The sequence below is a fragment of the Oncorhynchus tshawytscha genome, linkage group LG09 (genome assembly GCF_018296145.1).
Source record: "Oncorhynchus tshawytscha isolate Ot180627B linkage group LG09, Otsh_v2.0, whole genome shotgun sequence".
NCBI classification, from domain to species: Eukaryota; Metazoa; Chordata; class Actinopteri; order Salmoniformes; family Salmonidae; genus Oncorhynchus; species Oncorhynchus tshawytscha.
Genome location: NC_056437.1, coordinates 16,714,696 through 16,736,017, shown reverse-complemented (window position 1 = coordinate 16,736,017; position 21,322 = coordinate 16,714,696). Strand labels below are relative to the sequence as shown.

Below are 21,322 nucleotides of genomic sequence, written 5' to 3'. Positions count from 1 at the left end.
GTCATTCCTCTCTCCTTCCCCCTTCTCTTTCTGTTCTCTCTGTCATTCCTCTCTCTCCTTCCCCCTCTCTCTTTCTGTTCTCTCTGTCATTCCTCTCTCTCCTTTCCCCTCTCTCTTTCTGTTCTCTCTGTCATTCCTCTCTCTCCTTCCCCCTCTCTCTTTCTGTTCTCTCTGTCATTCCTCTCTCTCCTTCCCCTCTCTCTTTCTGTTCTCTCTGTCATTCCTCTCTCCTTCCCCCTCTCTCTTTCTGTTCTCTCTGTCATTCCTCTCTCTCCTTCCCCCTCTCTTTCTGTTCTCTCTGTCATTCCTCTCTCTCCTTCCCCCTCTCTCTTTCTGTTCTCTCTGTCATTCCTCTCTCTCCTTCCCCCTCTCTCTTTCTGTTCTCTCTGTCATTCCCTCTCTCTCCTTCCCCTCTCTCTTTCTGTTCTCTCTGTCATTCCTCTCTCTCCTTTCCCCTCTCTCTTTCTGTTCTCTCTGTCATTCCTCTCTCTCCTTTCCCCTCTCTCTTTCTGTTCTCTCTGTCATTCTCTCTCTCCTTTCCCCTCTCTCTTTCTGTTCTCTCTGTCATTCCTCTCTCTCCTTCCCCCTCTCTCTTTCTGTTCTCTCTGTCATTCCTCTCTCTCCTTCCCCCTCTCTCTTTCTGTTCTCTCTGTCATTCCTCTCTCTCCTTCCCCCTCTCTCTTTCTGTTCTCTCTGTCATTCCTCTCTCTCCTTCCCCCTCTCTCTTTCTGTTCTCTCTGTCATTCCTCTCTCTCCTTCCCCCTCTCTCTTTCTGTTCTCTCTGTCATTCCTCTCTCTCCTTCCCCCTCTCTCTTTCTGTTCTCTCTGTCATTCCTCTCTCTCCTTTCCCCTCTCTCTTTCTGGGTCTGTGAATTCATAAACTAAACGTATCTAAGCATTTATGGTGTCAGCGAGCCATCTTATCCTTTCGAGGGATGAGAAGCATTCTGCAGCACACTGCTGCTGCTGCCACGGCTCTAATGTGTATTACAATGACTCTAATGTGTATTACAATGGCTCTAATGTGTATTACAATGACTCTAATGTGTATTACAATGACTCTAATGTGTATTACAATGACTCTAATGTGTATTACAATGGCTCTAATTTGTTTTACAATGGCTCTAATGTGTATTACAATGACTCTAATGTGTATTTCAATGGCTCTAATGTGTATTACAATGACTCTAATGTGTATTACAATGACTCTAATGTGTATTACAATGACTCTAATGTGTATTACAATGACTATTACTAACCCTGAGTAGTAGTAGTTGTAGTAATAATAGTACCAGTGGTTATCGTAGAAGTAAAAGTTATAGCTATCGTAAATATAGCAGAGCAGGACATAGTAATAGTACCAGTGGTAATAGTAGAAGTAGAAGTTATAGCTGTCGTATAATATAGCAGAGCAGGACATAGTAATAGTACCAGTGGTAATAGTAGAAGTAGAAGTTATAGCTGTCGTATAATATAGCAGAGCAGGACATAGTAATAGTACCAGTGGTAATAGTAGAAGTAGAAGTTATAGCTGTCGTATAATATAGCAGAGCAGGACATAGTAATAGTACCAGTGGTAATAGTAGAAGTAGAAGTTATAGCTGTCGTATAATATAGCAGAGCAGGACATAGTAATAGTACCAGTGGTAATAGTAGAAGTAGAAGTTATAGCTGTCGTATAATATAGCAGAGCAGGACATAGTAATAGTCTTCGGTAAGAGCCAGTCGTCTGCCCTCAGAGCGGACAGGGAGACAGGGAGAGAACAGAGAAGCATCCGTTCAGCAACACCACCATGTCTTAAACAAGCTCAACTTCCCAACCCAGAATAAACACACAACCAACCTAACAAAAGCTGCTCTGTCTGTCCTGCCTGCTTTCCTGGCCACACTTTTAGTATTTCTGTTTTTTCGGGCAGCGTTAAAAAGTTGCTAAACCAGAATACAAAATTGCAGTCTTTTTCTGTGTGTCTTTTCAGAGTGAGTTCTCTGTGCTTTGTCTTTCTGTGTGTGTGTTTGTGTGTTTTTGTGTGTGTGCTTGTTTTCAGAGTGAGTTCTCTGTGTGTGTGTAAGTGCGTGTGTGCGTGTGTGCATCGGACATATTTCTATCTGACAAACAGACTAAACAGAGTTCCAGCTTTGGACTGGTGACCTTAGGACTTTTCTCTCTCTTTCTCTCCTTCTGTCATTTTACTGGCTCCTCTGTGGATTCCATACGTACGGTGCCGTCACAGCGCCATATCAGCGGAGAGCAGTGAGTTTTAGACAAACAGACAGACAAACAGACACCGTTGGCTGCTCATAGTCTGGGTTTTCCTCCTCTCTTCTCCTTGTTGTGTTTTTCCTCGTCTATACATTTTTTCACCTCTTCTCCCCCTTCACTCTATCTATAGGGTTAGAGGCAGACTTCTCCCCCTTCACTCTATCTATAGGGTTAGAGGCAGACTTCTCCCCCTTCACTCTATCTATAGGGTTAGAGGCAGACTTCTCCCCCTTCACTCTATCTAAATCAAATCAAATCAAATTTATTTATATAGCCCTTCGTACATCAGCTGATATCTCAAAGTGCTGTACAGAAACCCAGCCTAAAACCCCAAACAGCAAGCAATGCAGGTGTAGAAGCACGGTGGCTAGGAAAAACTCTCTAGAAAGGCCAAAACCTAGGAAGAAACCTAGAGAGGAACCAGGCTATGTGGGGTGGCCAGTCCTCTTCTGGCTGTGCCGGGTGGAGATTATAACAGAACATGGCCAAGATGTTCAAATGTTCATAAATGACCAGCATGGTCGAATAATAATAAGGCAGAACAGTTGAAACTGGAGCAGCAGCACAGTCAGGTGGAAGTTGAAACTGGAGCAGCAGCATGGCCAGGTGGACTGGGGACAGCAAGGAGTCATCATGTCAGGTAGTCCTGGGGCATGGTCCTAGGGCTCAGGTCAGTTGAAACTGGAACAGCAGCATGGCCAGGTGGACTGGGGACAGCAAGGAGTCATCATGTCAGGTAGTCCTGGAGCTCAGGTCCTAGGGCTCAGGTCCTCCGAGAGAGAGAAAGAAAGAGAGAAGGAGAGAATTAGAGAACGCACACTTAGATTCACACAGGACACCGAATAGGACAGGAGAAGTACTCCAGATATAACAAACTGACCCCAGCCCCCGACACATAAACTACTGCAGCATAAATACTGGAGGCTGAGACAGGAGGGGTCAGGAGACACTGTGGCCCCATCCGAGGTCACCCCGGACAGGGCCAAACAGGAAGGATATAACCCCACCCACTTTGCCAAAGCACAGCCCCCACACCACTAGAGGGATATCTTCAACCACCAACTTACCATCCTGAGACAAGGCTGAGTATAGCCCACAAAGATCTCCGCCACGGCACAACCCAAGGGGGGCGCCAACCCAGACAGGATGACCACAACAGTGAATCAACCCACTCAGGTGACGCACCCCCTCCAGGGACGGCATGAGAGAGCCCCAGTAAGCCAGTGACCCAGCCCCTGTAATAGGGTTAGAGGCAGAGAATCCCAGTGGAAAGAGGGGAACCGGCCAGGCAGAGACAGCAAGGGCGGTTCGTTGCTCCAGAGCCTTTCCGTTCACCTTCACACTCCTGGGCCAGACTACACTCAATCATATGACCCACTGAAGAGATGAGTCTTCAGTAAAGACTTAAAGGTTGAGACCAAGTTTGCGTCTCTGACATGGGTAGGCAGACCGTTCCATAAAAATGGAGCTCTATAGGAGAAAGCCCTGCCTCCAGCTGTTTGCTTAGAAATTCTAGGGACAATTAGGAGGCCTGCGTCTTGTGACCGTAGCGTACGTGTAGGTATGTACGGCAGGACCAAATCAGAGAGATAGGTAGGAGCAAGCCCATGTAATGCTTTGTAGGTTAGCAGTAAAACCTTGAAATCAGCCCTTGCTTTGACAGGAAGCCAGTGTAGAGAGGCTAGCACTGGAGTAATATGATCAAATTTTTTGGTTCTAGTCAGGATTCTAGCAGCCGTATTTAGCACTAACTGAAGTTTATTTAGTGCTATCTATAGGTTTAGAGGCAGACTTCTCCCCCTTCACTCTATCTATAGGGTTAGAGGCAGACTTCTCCCCCTTCACTCTATCTATAGGGTTAGAGGCAGACTTCTCCCCCTTCACTCTATCTATAGGGTTAGAGGCAGACTTCTCCCCCTTCACTCTATCTATAAGGTTAGAGGCAGACTTCTCCCCCTTCACTCTATCTATAGGGTTAGAGGCAGACTTCTCCCCCTTCACTCTATATATAAGGTTAGAAGCAGACTTCTCCCTCTTCACTCTATCTATAGGGTTAGAGGCAGACTTCTCCCCTTCAATCTATAGGGTTAGAGGCAGACTTCTCCCCCTTCACTCTATCTATAGGGTTAGAGGCAGACTTGTCCCCCTTCACTGTATCTATAAGGTTAGAGGCAGACTTCTCCCTCTTCCCTCAATCTATAGGGTTAGAGGCAGACTTCTCCCCCTTCACTCTATCTATAGGGTTAGAGGCAGACTTCTCCCTCTTCACTCTATCCATAGGGTTAGAGGCAGACTTCTCCCTCTTCACTCTATCCATAGGGTTAGAGGCAGACTTCTCCCCCTTCACTCTATCTATAGGGTTAGAGGCAGACTTCTCCCCCTTCACTCTGTCTATAAGGTTAGAGGCAGACTTCTCCCCCTTCACTGTATCTATAAGGTTAGAGGCAGACTTCTCCCTCTTCACTCTATCTATGTTAGAGGCTGACTTCTCCCTCTTCACTCTATCTATAAGGTTAGAGGCAGACTTCTCCCCTTCACTGTATCTATAAGGTTAGAGGCAGACTTCTCCCTCTTCACTCTATCTATAAGGTTAGAGGCAGACTTCTCCCCCTTCAATCTATAGGGTTAGAGGCAGACTTCTCCCCCTTCACTCTATCTATAGGGTTAGAGGCAGACTTCTCCCCCTTCACTCTATCTATAGGGTTAGAGGCAGACTTCTCCCCCTTAAATCTATAGGGTTAGAGGCAGACTTCTCCCCCTTCACTCTATCTATAGGGTTAGAGGCAGACTTCTCCCCCTTCACTCTGTCTATAAGGGTTAGAGGCAGACTTCTCCCCTTCACTCTATCTATAGGGTTAGAGGCAGACTTCTCCCCCTTCACTCTGTCTATAGGGTTAGAGGCAGACTTCTCCCCCTTCACTCTATCTATAGTGTTAGAGGCAGACTTCTCCCCCTTCACTCTATCTATAGGGTTAGAGGCAGACTTCTCCCCCTTCACTCTATCTATAGGGTTAGAGGCAGACTTCTCCCCCTTCACCCACATGAATGATGCAGTGCCACACAATTGAAACCATACAAGACAGGTGTGACTAGGGTTGTTATAAACTGTATTTTCATCATAAGTCATTTGAATTCATTGTGGTGAAATTGTGAGAGAATGTGTACAGTATAGGGTGAGAGGTGGCCTGTAAAATAAATGATTGATGTTATGTTGCTAAACCAGTGATCCTCTCTCCTGGTCATGGAGGGCTGCAGTATGTCCGTCTGCCCCGTGTTTCCAAAACTCTCCCTGAGCCATTCCACTTATTTGATCTATTCCAACGCTAGCACACCTGATTCAACCATTCAACTAATCAACTAATCATCAAGCCCTTGATTAGTCCAATAAGGTGTGGTAGACCTGGAACAGACCTGGAGAGCTAGCCTTGAACGGCTGGGGGGTACTGGAGGAGAGAGCTAGCCTTGAACGGCTGGGGGTACTGGAGGAGAGCTAGCCTTGAACGGCTGGGGGGTACTGGAGGAGAGAGCTAGCCTTGAACGGCTGGGGGTACTGGAGGAGAGAGCTAGCCTTGAACGGCTGGGGGTACTGGAGGAGAGAGCTAGCCTTGAACGGCTGGGGGTACTGGAGGAGAGAGCTAGCCTTGAACGGCTGGGGGTACTGGAGGAGAGAGCTAGCCTTGAGCGGCTGGGGGTACTGGAGGAGAGAGCTAGCTTTGAACGGCTGGAGGGTACTGGAGGAGAGAGCTAGCCTTGAACGGCTGGGGGTACTGGAGGAGAGAGCTAGCCTTGAACGGCTGGGGGTACTGGAGGAGAGAGCTAGCCTTGAGCGGCTGGGGGGTACTGGAGGAAGGTTTGGGAACCGCCGCCATAGGCTCTGTGGGTGTGGTGTGTAAGAAACAATCCTATTGTAGGTTTGTTTTTTTGACAGCTCAGGTCGGGGGACGTGTCTGGACAATGAACCTCTGAAACGAGACTTCCTGTACCCAACAGTGGCCCCGGGGCAGGTGTACGACGCAGACGAGCAGTGTCGCTTCCAGTACGGAGCCTCTTCACGACAGTGTAAATATGGGGTAAGAAACCAGCGTCTCTCTGACTCTACAGTGTGCATACAGTCTCTCTCCCCTACATCGGAGGACCATGCTGTTAAGGGAATAGTTGATCATAATCAGGGTGCTATTATCATAATCATGGTTAGGGGTGTTATCATCATAATCAGGGTGTTATCATCATAATCAGGGTGTTATTATCATAATCAGGGTGTTATCATTAAAATCAGGGTGTTATTATCATAATCATGGTGTTATTAACATAATCATGGTGTTATTATCATAATCAGGGTGTTATCATCACAATCAGGGTGTTATTATCATAATCACGGTGTTATTATCATAATCAGGGTGTTATTATAATAATCATGGTGTTATTATCATAATAATGGTGTTATTATCATAATCGGGGTGTTATGATCATAATCATGGTATTATTATCATAACCATGGTGTTATTATGATAATCATGGTGTTATCATCATAATCAGGGTGTTGTCATCATAATCATGGTGTTATTATCATAATCATGGTGTTATTATCATAATCGGGGTGTTATCATCATAATCATGTTGTTATCATCATAATCAGGGTGTTATTATCATAATCAGGGTGTTATTATCATAATTGTGGTGTTATTGTCATAATAAGGGTGTTATCATCATAATCATGGTGTTATCGTCATAATCAGGGTGTTATTATCATAATCGGGGTAGTATTATCATAATCATGGTGTTATTACTATAATCAGGGTGTTATCATCATAATCATGGTGGTATCATCATAATCAGGGGTGTTATTATCATAATCAGGGTGTTATCATAATCAGGGTGTTATGAGAGATGACCGCCTCGCTTCGCGTTCCTAGGAAACTATGCATTTTTTTTTATTAAAATTTTTTACGTGCTATTTCTTACATTAGTACCCCAGGACATCTTAGGTTTCATTACATACAGTCGAGAAGAACTACTGAATATAAGATCAGCGTCAACTCACCATCAGTACGACCAAGAATATGTTTTTCGCGACGCGGATCCTGTGTTCTGCCTTACAAACAGGACCACGGAGTGGATTCCATGCAGCGACCCAAAAAACGACTCCGAAAAAGAGGGAAACGAGGCGGTCTTCTGGTCAGACTCCGGAGACGGGCACACCGTGCACCACTCCCTAGCATTCTTCTTGCCAATGTCCAGTCTCTTGACAACAAGGTTGATGAAATCCGAGCAAGGGTAGCATTCCAGAGGGACATCAGAGACTGTAACGTTCTTTGCTTCACGGGAAACATGGCTCACTGGAGAGACGCTATCCGAGGCGGTGCAGCCAGCGGGTTTCTCCACGCATCGCGCCGACAGAAACAAACATCTTTCTGGTAAGAAGAGGGGCGGGGGCGTATGCCTTATGGCTAACGAGACATGGTGTGATGAAAGAAGCATACAGGAACTCAAATCCTTCTGTTCACCTGATTTAGAATTCCTCACAATCAAATGTAGACCGCATTATTTACCAAGAGAATTCTCTTCGATTATAATCACAGCCGTATATATCCCCCCCCAAGCAGACACATCGATGGCTCTGAACGAACTTTATTTAACCCTCTGCAAACTGGAAACCATTTATCCGGAGGCTGCATTCATTGTAGCTGGGGATTTTAACAAGGCTAATCTGAAAACAAGACTCCCTAAATTTTATCAGCATATCGATTGCGCAACCAGGGGTGGAAAGACCTTGGATCATTGTTACTCTAACTTCCGCGACGCATATAAGGCCCTGCCCTGCCCCCCTTTCGGAAAAGCTGACCACGACTCCATTTTGTTGATCCCTGCCTACAGACAGAAACTAAAACAAGAGGCTCCCACGAGGTCTGTCCAACGCTGGTCCGACCAAGCTGACTCCACACTCCAAGACTGCTTCCATCACGTGGACTGGGATATGTTTCGTATTGCGTCAGATAACAATATTGACGAATACGCTGATTCGGTGTGCGAGTTCATTAGAACGTGCGTTGAAGATGTCGTTCCCATAGCAACGATTAAAACATTCCCTAACCAGAAACCGTGGATTGATGGCAGCATTCGCGTGAAACTGAAAGCGCAAACCACTGCTTTTAATCAGGGCAAGGTGTCTGGTAACATGACCGAATACAAACAGTGCAGGTATTCCCTCCGCAAGGCTATCAAACAAGCTAAGCGTCAGTACAGAGACAAAGTAGAATCTCAATTCAACGGCTCAGACACAAGAGGCATGTGGCAGGGTCTACAGTCAATCACGGACTACAGGAAGAAATCCAGCCCAGTCACGGACCAGGATGTCTTGCTCCCAGGCAGACTAAATAACTTTTTTGCCCGCTTTGAGGACAACACAGTGCCACTGACACGGCCTGCAACGAAAACATGCGGTCTCTCCTTCACTGCAGCCAAGGTGAGTAAGACATTTAAACGTGTTAACCCTCGCAAGGCTGCAGGCCCAGATGGCATCCCCAGCCGCGCCCTCAGAGCATGCGCAGACCAGCTGTCCGGTGTGTTTACGGACATATTCAATCAATCCCTATACCAGTCTGCTGTTCCCACATGCTTCAAGAGGGCCACCATTGTTCCTGTTCCCAAGAAAGCTAAGGTCACTGAGCTAAACGACTACCGCCCCGTAGCACTCACTTCCGTCATCATGAAGTGCTTTGAGAGACTAGTCAAGGACCATATCACCTCCACCCTACCTGACACCCTAGACCCACTCCAATTTGCTTACCGCCCAAATAGGTCCACAGACGATGCAATCTCAACCACACTGCACACTGCCCTAACCCATCTGGACAAGAGGAATACCTATGTGAGAATGCTGTTCATCGACTACAGCTCGGCATTCAACACCATAGTACCCTCCAAGCTCGTCATCAAGCTCGAGACCCTGGGTCTCGACCCCGCCCTGTGCAACTGGGTACTGGACTTCCTGACGGGCCGCCCCCAGGTGGTGAGGGTAGGCAACAACATCTCCTCCCCGCTGATCCTCAACACTGGGGCCCCACAAGGGTGCGTTCTGAGCCCTCTCCTGTACTCCCTGTTCACCCACGACTGCGTGGCCACGCACGCCTCCAACTCAATCATCAAGTTTGCGGACGACACAACAGTGGTAGGCTTGATTACCAACAACGACGAGACGGCCTACAGGGAGGAGGTGAGGGCCCTCGGAGTGTGGTGTCAGGAAAATAACCTCACACTCAACGTCAACAAAACTAAGGAGATGATTGTGGACTTCAGGAAACAGCAGAGGGAACACCCCCTATCCACATCGATGGAACAGTAGTGGAGAGGGTAGTAAGTTTTAAGTTCCTCGGCATACACATCACAGACAAACTGAATTGGTCCACTCACACAGACAGCATCGTGAAGAAGGCGCAGCAGCGCCTCTTCAACCTCAGGAGGCTGAAGAAATTCGGCTTGTCACCAAAAGCACTCACAAACTTCTACAGATGCACAATCGAGAGCATCCTGGCGGGCTGTATCACCGCCTGGTACGGCAACTGCTCCGCCCTCAACCGTAAGGCTCTCCAGAGGGTAGTGAGGTCTGCACAACGCATCACCGGGGCAAACTACCTGCCCTCCAGGACACCTACACCACCCGATGTTACAGGAAGGCCATAAAGATCATCAAGGACATCAACCACCCGAGCCACTGCCTGTTCACCCCACTATCATCCAGAAGGCGAAGTCAGTACAGGTGCATCAAAGCTGGGACCGAGAGACTGAAAAACAGCTTCTATCTCAAGGCCATCAGACTGTTAAACAGCCACCACTAACATTGAGTGGCTGCTGCCAACACACTGACACTGACACTGACTCAACTCCAGCCACTTTAATAATGGGAATTGATGGGAAATGATGTAAATATATAAACAATGCTACCTTATATAATGTTACTTACCCTACATTATTCATCTCATATGCATACGTATATACTGTACTCTATATCATCGACTGCATCCTTATGTAATACATGTATCACTAGCCACTTTAACTATGCCACTTTGTTTACATACTCATCTCATATGTATATACTGTACTCAATATCATCTACTGTATCTTGCCTATGCTGCTCTGTACCATCACTCATTCATATATCCTTATGTACATATTCTTTATCCCCTTACACTGTGTATAAGACAGTAGTTTTGGAATTGTTAGTTAGATTACTTGTTGGTTATTACTGCATTGTCGGAACTAGAAGCACAAGCATTTCGCTACACTCGCATTAACATCTGCTAACCATGTGTATGTGACAAATAAAATTTGATTTGATTTGATTATCATAATCGGGGTGTTATTATCATAATCATGGTTTTATCATAATCATGGTGTTATTATCATAATCATGGTGTTATTATCATAATCGGGGTGTTATCATCATAATCAGGGTGTTATTACCATAATCATGGTTAGGGGTGTTATTATCATAATCGGGGTGTTATTATCATAATCATGGTTGGGGGTGTTATTATCATAATCGTGGTTAGGGGTGTTATTATCGTAATCATGGTTTTATCATCATAATCATGGTGTAATTATCATAATCATGGTGTTATCATCATAATCAGGGTGTTATTATCATAGTCATGGTTAGGGGTGTTATTATCATAATCATGGTTAGGGGTGTTATTATCATAATCAGGGTGTTATCATAATAATCAGGGTTAAGGGTGTTATCTTCATATCACCAGAAGGAGACATCATTGGCACATGGGATAGAGGCATCTCATCACAGGTCTGATGAGGGAGGTTTTTACACACACACACACACACACACACACACACACACACACACACACACACACACACACACACACACACACACACACACACACACACACACACACACACACACACGCCACAGTTTCATGGAATGCTAATGATTACCCCCCTCCCACCACCTTGTAGAATAACAACCCAGGGTAAATAAAGAAACACGAGCAGAGGGAGAACTAAACCAAGCCACAGAAACAGGAGATGTTGAATGAAAGCCACAAAGAATTAATGAACCAATAAGGACAGAAAAAGAGTCTACCATTAGCCGAGATCAAGAGAGTTTATTTTGTTTCATTGAAAGACATATCTGACAGCAGATTACCACAGGCCCCAAATTAAACCCTGTCATTTTGTCTCTTAAGCTCTTAATTGTGGTTTTAGATCAGCATGAAAGACAAACATTTATGAAAGGAAAGCATTTCTCCAGAGCCTGGCTCAGCTGTGTTGCTCTGCGCTGCTCTGTGCCGGGCTGCTTCCAGAATGTAGTCTTTTATCTGCTAGGATTCTGGATTCTGACCTGGAATCAGATCGGTTTCACTCAGCCAGCCAGATGTCTAGTAAAGAGTTGTCTTTAATTAAGAGCTCGCTGATCAAACCCATGTAACCATAGAAACAAGTCAAATATCTATGACTGAATGTGTAGTTTGCTTTCAGAGTTGATGTTACACTTTTAGAAGAAAAGGCGCTATCTAGTTCTGTCCCCATAGGGGACCCTTTGAATAACCCTTTTGGGTAGTTCTACCTGGAACCAAAAAGAGTTATCCTATGGGGACAGCCGAATAACCCTTTTGGGTAGTTCTACCTGGAACCAAAAAGAGTTATCCTATGGGGACAGCCGAATAACCCTTTTGGGTAGTTCTACCTGGAACCAAAAAGAGTTATCCTATGGGGACAGCCGAATAACCCTTTTGGAACCCTTTTTTCTAAGAGTGTAGGAAAGGTGACCTCTCTTATCTGGGAGACAGTTACTCTGTACAACACATAAAGCAGAGCAGAGCCTGCTTTAGTGCCACTAAAGACTAAAGAGAACCACTAAAAGATATGGTGGGGTAAGAGAGGTGCAGTAACACTTAACAGTCACGCTTACACATAATGGTTGTGGTGCCCATTATGTTTCTGACCTGGAAGTAGAACTCTCCATTCCCAACCCAGGTTCTAATGGGAACAGAAAGTTGCTGTTGCTCCTACTGAAAGGACCAGACAGCATAGCAGTGGTTTGGTGAAGTGTTTCAATGCTTTCTCCTGTGGAATGGTATAAAAGAAGCCGATAAATAGTTGTTGAAACATTTTTGGACTCACAGAACTTATTTAATTGACCCTTCACTAAGCCCTGTTGCAACCTCGGACAACATTTTCCAGGGAAGCCCAATTCCCCATTCAACCACTGGCAAAATCCCCTCACAGTGATCTCAAACTGTGTTTTTAATACACAATGAAATTAAACACAGACTTCCCCTTGCTAATCAGGAAACTCTTGAGTATGTTGTGACGGACTGTTATTACAATTGCTTCACAGGAACCTGGTCAAATTATATTGGTAGTGTAGCTAGCCACTGAATGGCTCTGAATTCACTGTTGGCATACAGGTCAAAGCTATAACCTCTTTTGGAGCTAACTAGTGCTCTCAAATTGTATGTATCATGATGTCGACAGCAGATGGTAGGTGTATTTATAGCATTACTAACTTAGCTAGATAACATACATTTTGAGAAAACAGGTTATATTAAGTGGCTAGCTAGCTAGCGTTAGCAATGTTTGGTGATCAATGAGACTGAGAGCTAGCTAACCAGCTGAGCTAGCAAACAATGTAACAAAACTATAATTCCAGATACAAAAAATACTCCATCAGCAGGTTTTGCATTTCAGGAATCACAGTAGCAACTACTTCTGGTGCTCTGTTAAATTATTTACCCATTTAAACATGTATTTTTTTAAAGAACTCCGTTTTTGCCATAGCCCTCAATGGCTTGTGGTCGTGGGTGTGTCCAAGGTGTTGGACTCAGGGGCGGGAATTAGTGAAGGGTCAATTGAATGGTCATTCCGAACTGACACTCTCAGAATGTTGAAGTCACCAGGGGTTCTATCTAGGTGGAATACAGCTACCCGGAATGGACTTTTTCATAGTAGGTTAGAAGAACCTATGCAGCAGGTTAGGAGAATGAACGTAGCAGGTAAAAAGAGAGTGAGGTTAAGGTTAGGAAAATGGTTAGGGTTAACTTCCTCTCTGTTAGCTAGATAATGTAAATCCCCCAGACCAGACCAGACCAGGGACACATGTTCATTTAGACCTGGTTTAGCTTCTGACCTTTCAGCCTCTATTGCAGCTCTGAGCGTGCCGGCAGGGGGCCAAAGAGCAGGGAGGGTGAGGGTCACTCCGTGATAAGAGTCACCGACTCAAAGCCACAAGAGGGTAGAACATTTTTCAAACATTGCTTGTTAGGGGGAGGTAGTTGGAATGGTGGTGGGGGTGGTGGGGGCTTGTTGAAAGCAGAGCTGGGAGTGGCGCAGTGAGACAGGGCCGACTCAGAGTGGCAGTTTACAGCTTTATTTAATCTATTAGGTCTAGATGAGACCTGTAGAGACCAGCAGGGCCTGGACCTTATTTACTGACCCGTGGGGTCAGAGCCTGGGCTCAGGGCCGTACCTCTTCTTCATGACGCTGCTCCTCTTCTGCTCTGCCGTACACAGTTATCCAGTAAAGCCTTTGAAGTGGAGAGGCGGAGGGGAACCAAAGAGGTTTAATGAGAAATCTAATGCAGGGTTGTGCAGAGCTGTCCTTGTTACACACACTCGGTTTTATGATTGAATTTACTCCAGAGTGACTCTGACTTGGATTCTCCATCTCCTCTCACATCAAACTCACAAAAGTTCCAAAATAATAAAAACATTTCAAATGTCATATTATGTCTCTATACAGTGTTGTAATGATGTGCAAATCTCTCTCTCTCTTTCTCTCTTTCTACCTCTCCTTCCACTCTTTCTCCTCTCTTTCTGTCTCTCTCTCTCTCTGTCTCTTTCTCCCTCTCTTTCTGTTTCTTTTGTTCTTTCTCTCTCTCTACCTCTCCTTCCACTCTTCCCCCCCTCTCTCTGTCTCTCTCTCTGTCTCTCCCCCTCTCTCTTTCTACATCTCTCTCTCTCTCTCTCTCTATTTCTCCACCTCTCTCTCTACCTCTCTCTCTCTACCTCTCTCTCTCTCTCTCTCTCTCTCTCTCTCTCTCTCTCTGTCCAGACATAAAGACTTCTCCCTCTGTTATAAGAGCTAGGAGATAAGATGGAGAAATCGTAGAAACAGAAGAAGTTGTTTGTTTTATAACTTCCTGTGGGACAAATATGTTTGTTATGTCTACAGTCTCTGTTCCCTGAGACTGTCTCCTCTCTGAGGGGCAGTTTGAATATGCTCTCTGTTGTGCCAGAGTGATTTCCTACAACTGGTTAACAGTGGTTTCTGTGAACTGACGTTAGCCGGTTTCTGTTGAGGTATGGAGGTGCTAGTGTTGCTCCAGATCCCTCAACACTGAGGGACATTAGTAGAATGGGTTGACCTTTGGGATATTGACTCTCAACATAAACTGGACTCAATCCATCAGACCTGGGTCAAATATATAGCTACTCCATCAGACCTGGGTCAAATATATAGCTACTCCATCAGACCTGGGTCAAATATATATGTCTACTACTTCCACATATTTCAGCTGAGCTTGAGTTAGTTTGCCTGGTGAAATGGAGCCTATGGAATAGTCCAAAGTGTCTCCAAACTGTGCAACCTATATTTGACCCAGGTTTGCCAATATGTCGGCTGCCTACAGCCAGGGATATGCTCCTCACCTTCTGTTCAGCTCTTTCACCTCAGTGCAGATGAAGGACATGAGATGAGGAGGGGAAGTCACACTACATTTTGGAGTAGATCTCTAATTCACTTCAACAGCTCTATCTATGGCAATTGCTCTGCTTGTAATACACTCTCTGCAGTGAATTGCTTTATTCTGACCAACTTGCTTTTGCCTTCTTTCCTAGGAAGTGTGTAGAGAGCTCTGGTGCCTTAGCAAAAGCAACCGCTGTGTCACCAACAGTATCCCTGCTGCCGAGGGGACCTTGTGTCAGACGGGAAGCATCGAGAAAGGGGTAAGTCTATACTAGCAGTCTCATTGTCTACACACTTGTTGTCTCTTATAGTCTACACCAGGGTTTCCTAAACTACGGGTCGCAACCCGATGTAGGGTCGCCGGATTTGAAAATAGGGTCACGAGAGAAAAGGTGCGCTTGGTTCATAGAACCGGGGTTATATCAGTAACCTTCGGTAGCTGCTAGATGTGGTTGTAATCAACAGAGCGGTTTCGGTTTTCTTCCTACAAATGTGGCTCTATCTTTTGAATGGTTTAAGCCACAAAATATTATGGCTCCATCAGGAACATGTACATACTCACTGTTTCCCTCAATGATTATGTTATTTTCTACACAGAAGATCATTGGGCGGCAGGTAGCCTTGTGGTTAGAGCGTTGGACTAGTAACCGAATAGTTGCTAGATCCAATCCCCAAGCTGACAAGGTAAAAATCTGCCGTTTTGCCCCTGAACAAGGCAGTTCAGGGGCCGTCACTGTTCTTAGGCCGTCATTGAAAATAATATTTTTTTCTAAACTGACTTGCCTAGTTAAATAAAAAATACAACATTATTGCCTGATGATCTTCTGAACCCAATATCTTTGTGATACGTTTGTCATTTCAGATTGAAATGCTGTCAGACTGATTTGTAATATACTGTCATAGACCCAATTAAAAAACTAAACATTGGTTGATTACCGCACCTTTTTTTTAACATGCTGGGGCCGCAAACATTTTTCCATTTTAGAACTTCTGAATCATCTTGTCACAGGAGAATTTGGCCTGGTTGCTGTGGCATTCCGGTAACCACGACAGCGGATGTTGACATGTCATTAGACCAAGTATAAACTGGCCTTCAGTCTCTGCGACTGTCACAACATCCGTTGTTGTGGTTGCCGGACTGCCACAGCAACCAAACCAAATTCTTCTCTGACAAGAGGATGTAGGAGTTCAGAGATTCTCTGATACTTTTATTTTGTCACACTGTGGCAGTACGCTATTTTCTGTTAGCTCGCCACTACCTTGTAAATAATGATGTTGTTGTGGGTTTATTTTCCTGTAATAATTAATAAAAAAATTGCTTAAGTTAAGATGTTGTCAGTTATACTCCGGTCATTATTTTAAATAGCTAGCCAAGTTGGTGGCTAACTAGCTAGCAACAAACAAAAACATTGTTTAGAAAATGTATTTTAGTTGCCTCGCTTGCTAGGCTGACATTTACTGAATCTATTTAAACGGATGGGTTTATTGGAGTTAAAATAGAGCACGCATGCTATTTGGAGCCCTGGGCTGCTGATGTCATGCAAAGACTGTCGTTTAGTGTTTATACTTTCTCATAACTTGCCTAGTTAAATAAAGGTTAAATAAAATAAAATAAATAACGACAAGTTTGATGTCAGACGACAATAGACTGTTCATGATGTCGCTACGGCAATTGTCTACAGACGATAGACGGACTGTAAACCAGTCTTTAGAGTTTAGGGTAGCGACGTCCCAAGGATTCCACATAGCACTGACCCTAGTCCCAGTGTGACTCGCCACGCCGCGGTCAGGTTAGACGGACGACAGTGAGACAGTTTTAACACAGATTACGGCGGCCATTGTCACTGGATGGTCTGAGGTCTAAAAGGAAAGAATAGGAGGCTGTCATGTGTCATTACTGTCTGCTGACTGGAGCCTTTCAGAGCTGGGGGCCACCAACCAGGTCCTGGGTTACACAGGGGGCCCAAGTTGAGATCAGCTCAGGGGGCTTTAGGACAGGGGGCTTTGGGGGAGGCTGATGACTCGCTCCTGTCTGGGTTGAGGGTGGGTGGTGAGGGGGATGTGGGGTGGCTTCAAAGGAACACGACTGTCAACCATTTGTCACCAGGCCTGTAATGGAGAGGCCCTGCCAACTAGAGGGAAGGGGGGGAGAGATGGTAGGAGAGGGAGGGAGAAGTGGAGGGGGACAAAGGGGAAAGTGTTGGTGGTGGTGAGAAAGGTAGAGGATAGAGAGGAATTAGTGATGTTTGAGAGGGAAGAATGAGGTATGGGGTAGAGCAAGAGAAGGGGGAGAGATAAGGAGAAGAAAGGAGATAAGAGAGAGAAAATAAGTGGTTTCCCAGGAAAGACTATTATGCTACTGTCCTAGACATTGGTACAGTAGTCGTGTCACCCAAAGGTCACAGCTTTCTGTGGCACACACACACACACACACACACACACACACACACACACACACACACACACACACACACACACACACACACACACACACACACACACACACACACACACACACACACACAGGTACACACACACACTTGCAGGTGGTGAAAGGCTGATAGGTGTGCGGGGTGATAGATAGGTAGTGTGTGTCAGCTCCTCTCTGATAAGACATTCTCTCCCAGGCTATTTCAGTCAAACTGGAAACACAGACAAGGTCTTAAGGACTCTCTGTCTTTCTCACTCTCCGTCTTTCTTCTTCACTGCCGTCTCTCTCTCTCTCCTTCACTGACCTCTCTCTCCCTCTCCCTGCAGTGTTAATCTTGTTTATACAGTGTGTTAGTGCATTGCCTTTCTCTGCTCTGAGCCAAGGAGAATGAGTACAGTGCCCTGGTTATCCCTCTCAATTCAATTCAAATCAAGGGGCTTTATTGGCATGGGAAACATATGTTAACATTGCCAAAGCAAGTGAAGTAGATAATAAACAAAAGTGAAATAAACAATAAAAATGAACAGTAAACATTACACTCACAGAAGTTCCAAAAGAATAAAGACATTTCAAATGTCATATTATGTCAATATACAGTGTTGTAACGATGTGCAAATGGTTAAAGTACAAAAGGGAAAATAAATAAACATAAATACGGGTTGTATTTACAATGGTGTTTGTTCTTCACTGGTTGCCCTTTTCTTGTGAAAACAGATCACAAATCTTGCTGCTGTGATGGAGCTTATCAAAATTGGATTCGTTTTCAAATTATTTGTGGGTCTGTGTAATCTGAGGGAAATATGTGTCTCTAATATGGTCATACATTTGGCAGGAGGTTAGGAAGTGCAGCTCAGTTTCCACCTCATTTTATGGGCAGTGTGCACATAGCCTGTCTTCTCTTGAGAGCCAGGTCTGCCTACGGCAGCCTTTCTCAATAGCAAGGCTAATCTCATTTGAGTCTGTACATAGTCAAAGATTTCCTTAATTTTGGGTCAGTCACAGTGGTCAGGTATTCTGCCACTGTGTACTGTCTGTCTCTGTCCTTCTGCATTGTTCATCTCTGATGTGAACAAGTGAGGAAGTGAGTGAGTGCGTGAGGAAGTGAGTGAGTGAGTGAGTGAGTGAGTGAGTGAGTGAGTGAGTGAGTGAGTGAGTGAGTGAGTGAGTGAGTGAGTGAGTGAGTGAGGGAGGGAGGGAGGGAGGGAGGGAGACTGAGGACAGTGGCCTGGTGTTTTCCTGGCCCATGATCTTAATCTACTGACACAGTTACAGACCTACAACCTCTACAACCTCTACTGTCTCTAAGCCCTGAGCACCACTGAGTACGTTTAGATGCACAGTAATAATTCAATTTTAAACTGATTATGGCACCTAGGCAGATTATGCAACAGTCATGTAAACATCTTACTCTGCTTATCTTAATCGGTGTAAAGCAATCTTTCAAACTATTAATGGCCGTTCCAGCGGTGTATTTGATCTGCATATGTGCTAGCACCAGCAGAGTGAGTCTCCCTCTTCACCGTGAGGGAAGTGAGTTCAGAACAACTGAATATGTGTGTCTTCGAAGTAGTTTTCACATACCAACTTGATATGTTCCAACTCAGAACCAGATATGTTTCCCAAAAAGAACACGGTTGCTGTGATAGAATGTTTATTTTGATGGAGATTTTCTGCATTTATCAGAGTGCCATCAGGTAGCCTGAATTCAGATGTGTCCGTTTAAACAGGATTATTAAGGAAATCATTCTTCTTGCAAAGCATGAAAAACGGTTGAATCAAACTATTATACTAATCTGATTATCCACAATAATCGCATTATTGTGTGCATGTAACCGTACTCACTGACACAGTTACAGACCTACAACCTCTACAACCTTAACCAATGATTAATCCCCCCTATCCTCTCAGTGGTGCTACCAGGGGGAGTGTGTGATATTCGGGACGTGGCCCCAGAGTGTGGACGGAGGCTGGGGTCCCTGGTCATCGTGGGGGGAGTGCAGCAGGACCTGCGGAGGGGGAGTCTCTTCCTCCATGAGACACTGTGACAGCCCAGCGTAAGTAGGCAAAGTAAGCCACAGCAAGCTGAACACACACATCCAGGACCTCACCTACAGGTGTGTGTGTGTGATCACTAATGCGTTGATCATATAAACATTTATTAAGTATACTGTGTAGATAACCAGTAGATACTAGGTTGAATGGCGGGAACCCAGTTAACCACTCCCTTTTCCTGGGATAAATAACTACGAGGAACCGGTAAATTATAATAAATTATTTATATGAACAGCATGGCGTGATATGGAACTGTTAAATTATATGCAATGTTTACTGTCTTCTCTACGGCCTCTGCATGATGAATCAACGTTCAGGGTGGGGACAGACCCATCTCACTATGGAGCGCAGTTTACAATGCAGTTCACATCGTGCTAACTTTTTTTCTTGTGACAGGTTGGCCTACATTTGCTGAACCATAGCCTCTGCTACAGTAATAAAAGACTGAATGCGCGTCTAATTTACCCAGCTCCATCTGGCTTTCAGGGATCACCTTGTTTTTTAATTGTAAAGATACATTTTTAAAATGTGTTGTAAAAGTAAAACAGCCTATCACTTGAATATCGGTGCTTTAAATCAGTGCACCCAGTCTTTCTCTCTCTCCATTAACTCCATTCCAAAATAGATAATCCTGTTTTAGATTGATATATAGCCCTATATAAAGATGTCCTAGCCTACCTCTTTCAAGTTATAAATTCAATGCAGTATTAGCCTTATATTTAGCTAATGAACTATGGGTTATGTATAATAAGTTTCTAACTTATAGCCTTTGTCTCTTGCGCAATACACAAGCATCGGTGCTCTGCTGACCTCTCCTTAAAAAAACGCTCCTTAGCTCTTGGAGTCCCAGGCAGGAAAAGCTAGACTAGAATAGCTTGCTGTACATAATTATTACACTTTTTTGCATTTCTAATACCAATTAACAACCTCTTTTTTGATGAATGTTAAATACAGCAGCCAATAGAACTCGCTGCAGTTTGAAAGAAGAGCAAACGTACGATGCCGGTAAGCTATAGCAGTTATTTATTCAGACCCATAAACATTCAATGTTCGTGAAGAGAAGTGAAAGCCTCCTACATCCACTTCTAGTCCTATATGATTCAAGGATGTCATTAGCATGGTTAAGATAGGCCTCCTGAGTGGTGCAGCAGTCTAAGGCACTGCATCGCAGTGCTTGAGGCATCACTTCAGATCTGGGATTGATCCCAGTCCCATTGGGCGGCGCACAATTGGCCCAGCATTGTCTGGGGTAGGGGAGGTTTTGGCTGGGGGGGCTTTACTTGGCTCCTCACACTCTAGTGACGGTCATCAGTTGAACGGTGTTTCCTTTGACACATTGGTGCGGCTAGCTTCCGGGTTAAGTGAGCGGGTGTTAAGGAACGAGGTTTGGCGGATCATGTTTTGGAGAACACATGAATTGACCTTCGCCTCTCCTGAGACCGTTGGGGAGTTGCAGCGATGAGACAAGATCGCAATTGGATATCACGAAATTAGGGAGAAAAAGGGGTTAAAATACCCCACAAAAATACAAAAAAATAAGGATTAAGATAAAGACAGCTAACCTTATTTAATTTAACTGTTGAAATCGAGGAAGAATTGAAGCAACAATAGAGAGAGAAAGAGGAGGTAGGCTAATAATGGGAAATATTATGAAAGGTATATATGCGTCAGCCTACTAGTTATACAAATAGGCCCTATTATATTTCAAAATTAAAATAACATTTGCTAGCCTATGCTTGTAACTTTGTAGGCCGCATGTGCTGCACCAGAATCGCAGAGGGTTCTACATGGAACATAACAGAGTTCTACTTGGAACCAAAAACGGTTCTCCTGGGGACAGCACCAAAAAACTTTTGGAACCCTTTATTCCTCCCTCGTT

At 44.8% G+C, this 21,322-nt stretch overlaps 1 protein-coding gene across 1 annotated transcript in view; it reads left to right on the top strand.

Moving 5' to 3' along the window:
- Positions 1–21,322, top strand: part of LOC112257258 (A disintegrin and metalloproteinase with thrombospondin motifs 6-like) — a 142,074-nt gene that overhangs the window by 65,423 nt on the left and 55,329 nt on the right. The window contains exons 11-13 of the mRNA XM_042326608.1: positions 6,189–6,330; positions 15,113–15,220; positions 19,300–19,445. Of these exons, the coding sequence (XP_042182542.1) occupies positions 6,189–6,330; positions 15,113–15,220; positions 19,300–19,445 (396 nt within the window). The remainder of the gene's footprint in view (positions 1–6,188; positions 6,331–15,112; positions 15,221–19,299; positions 19,446–21,322) is intronic.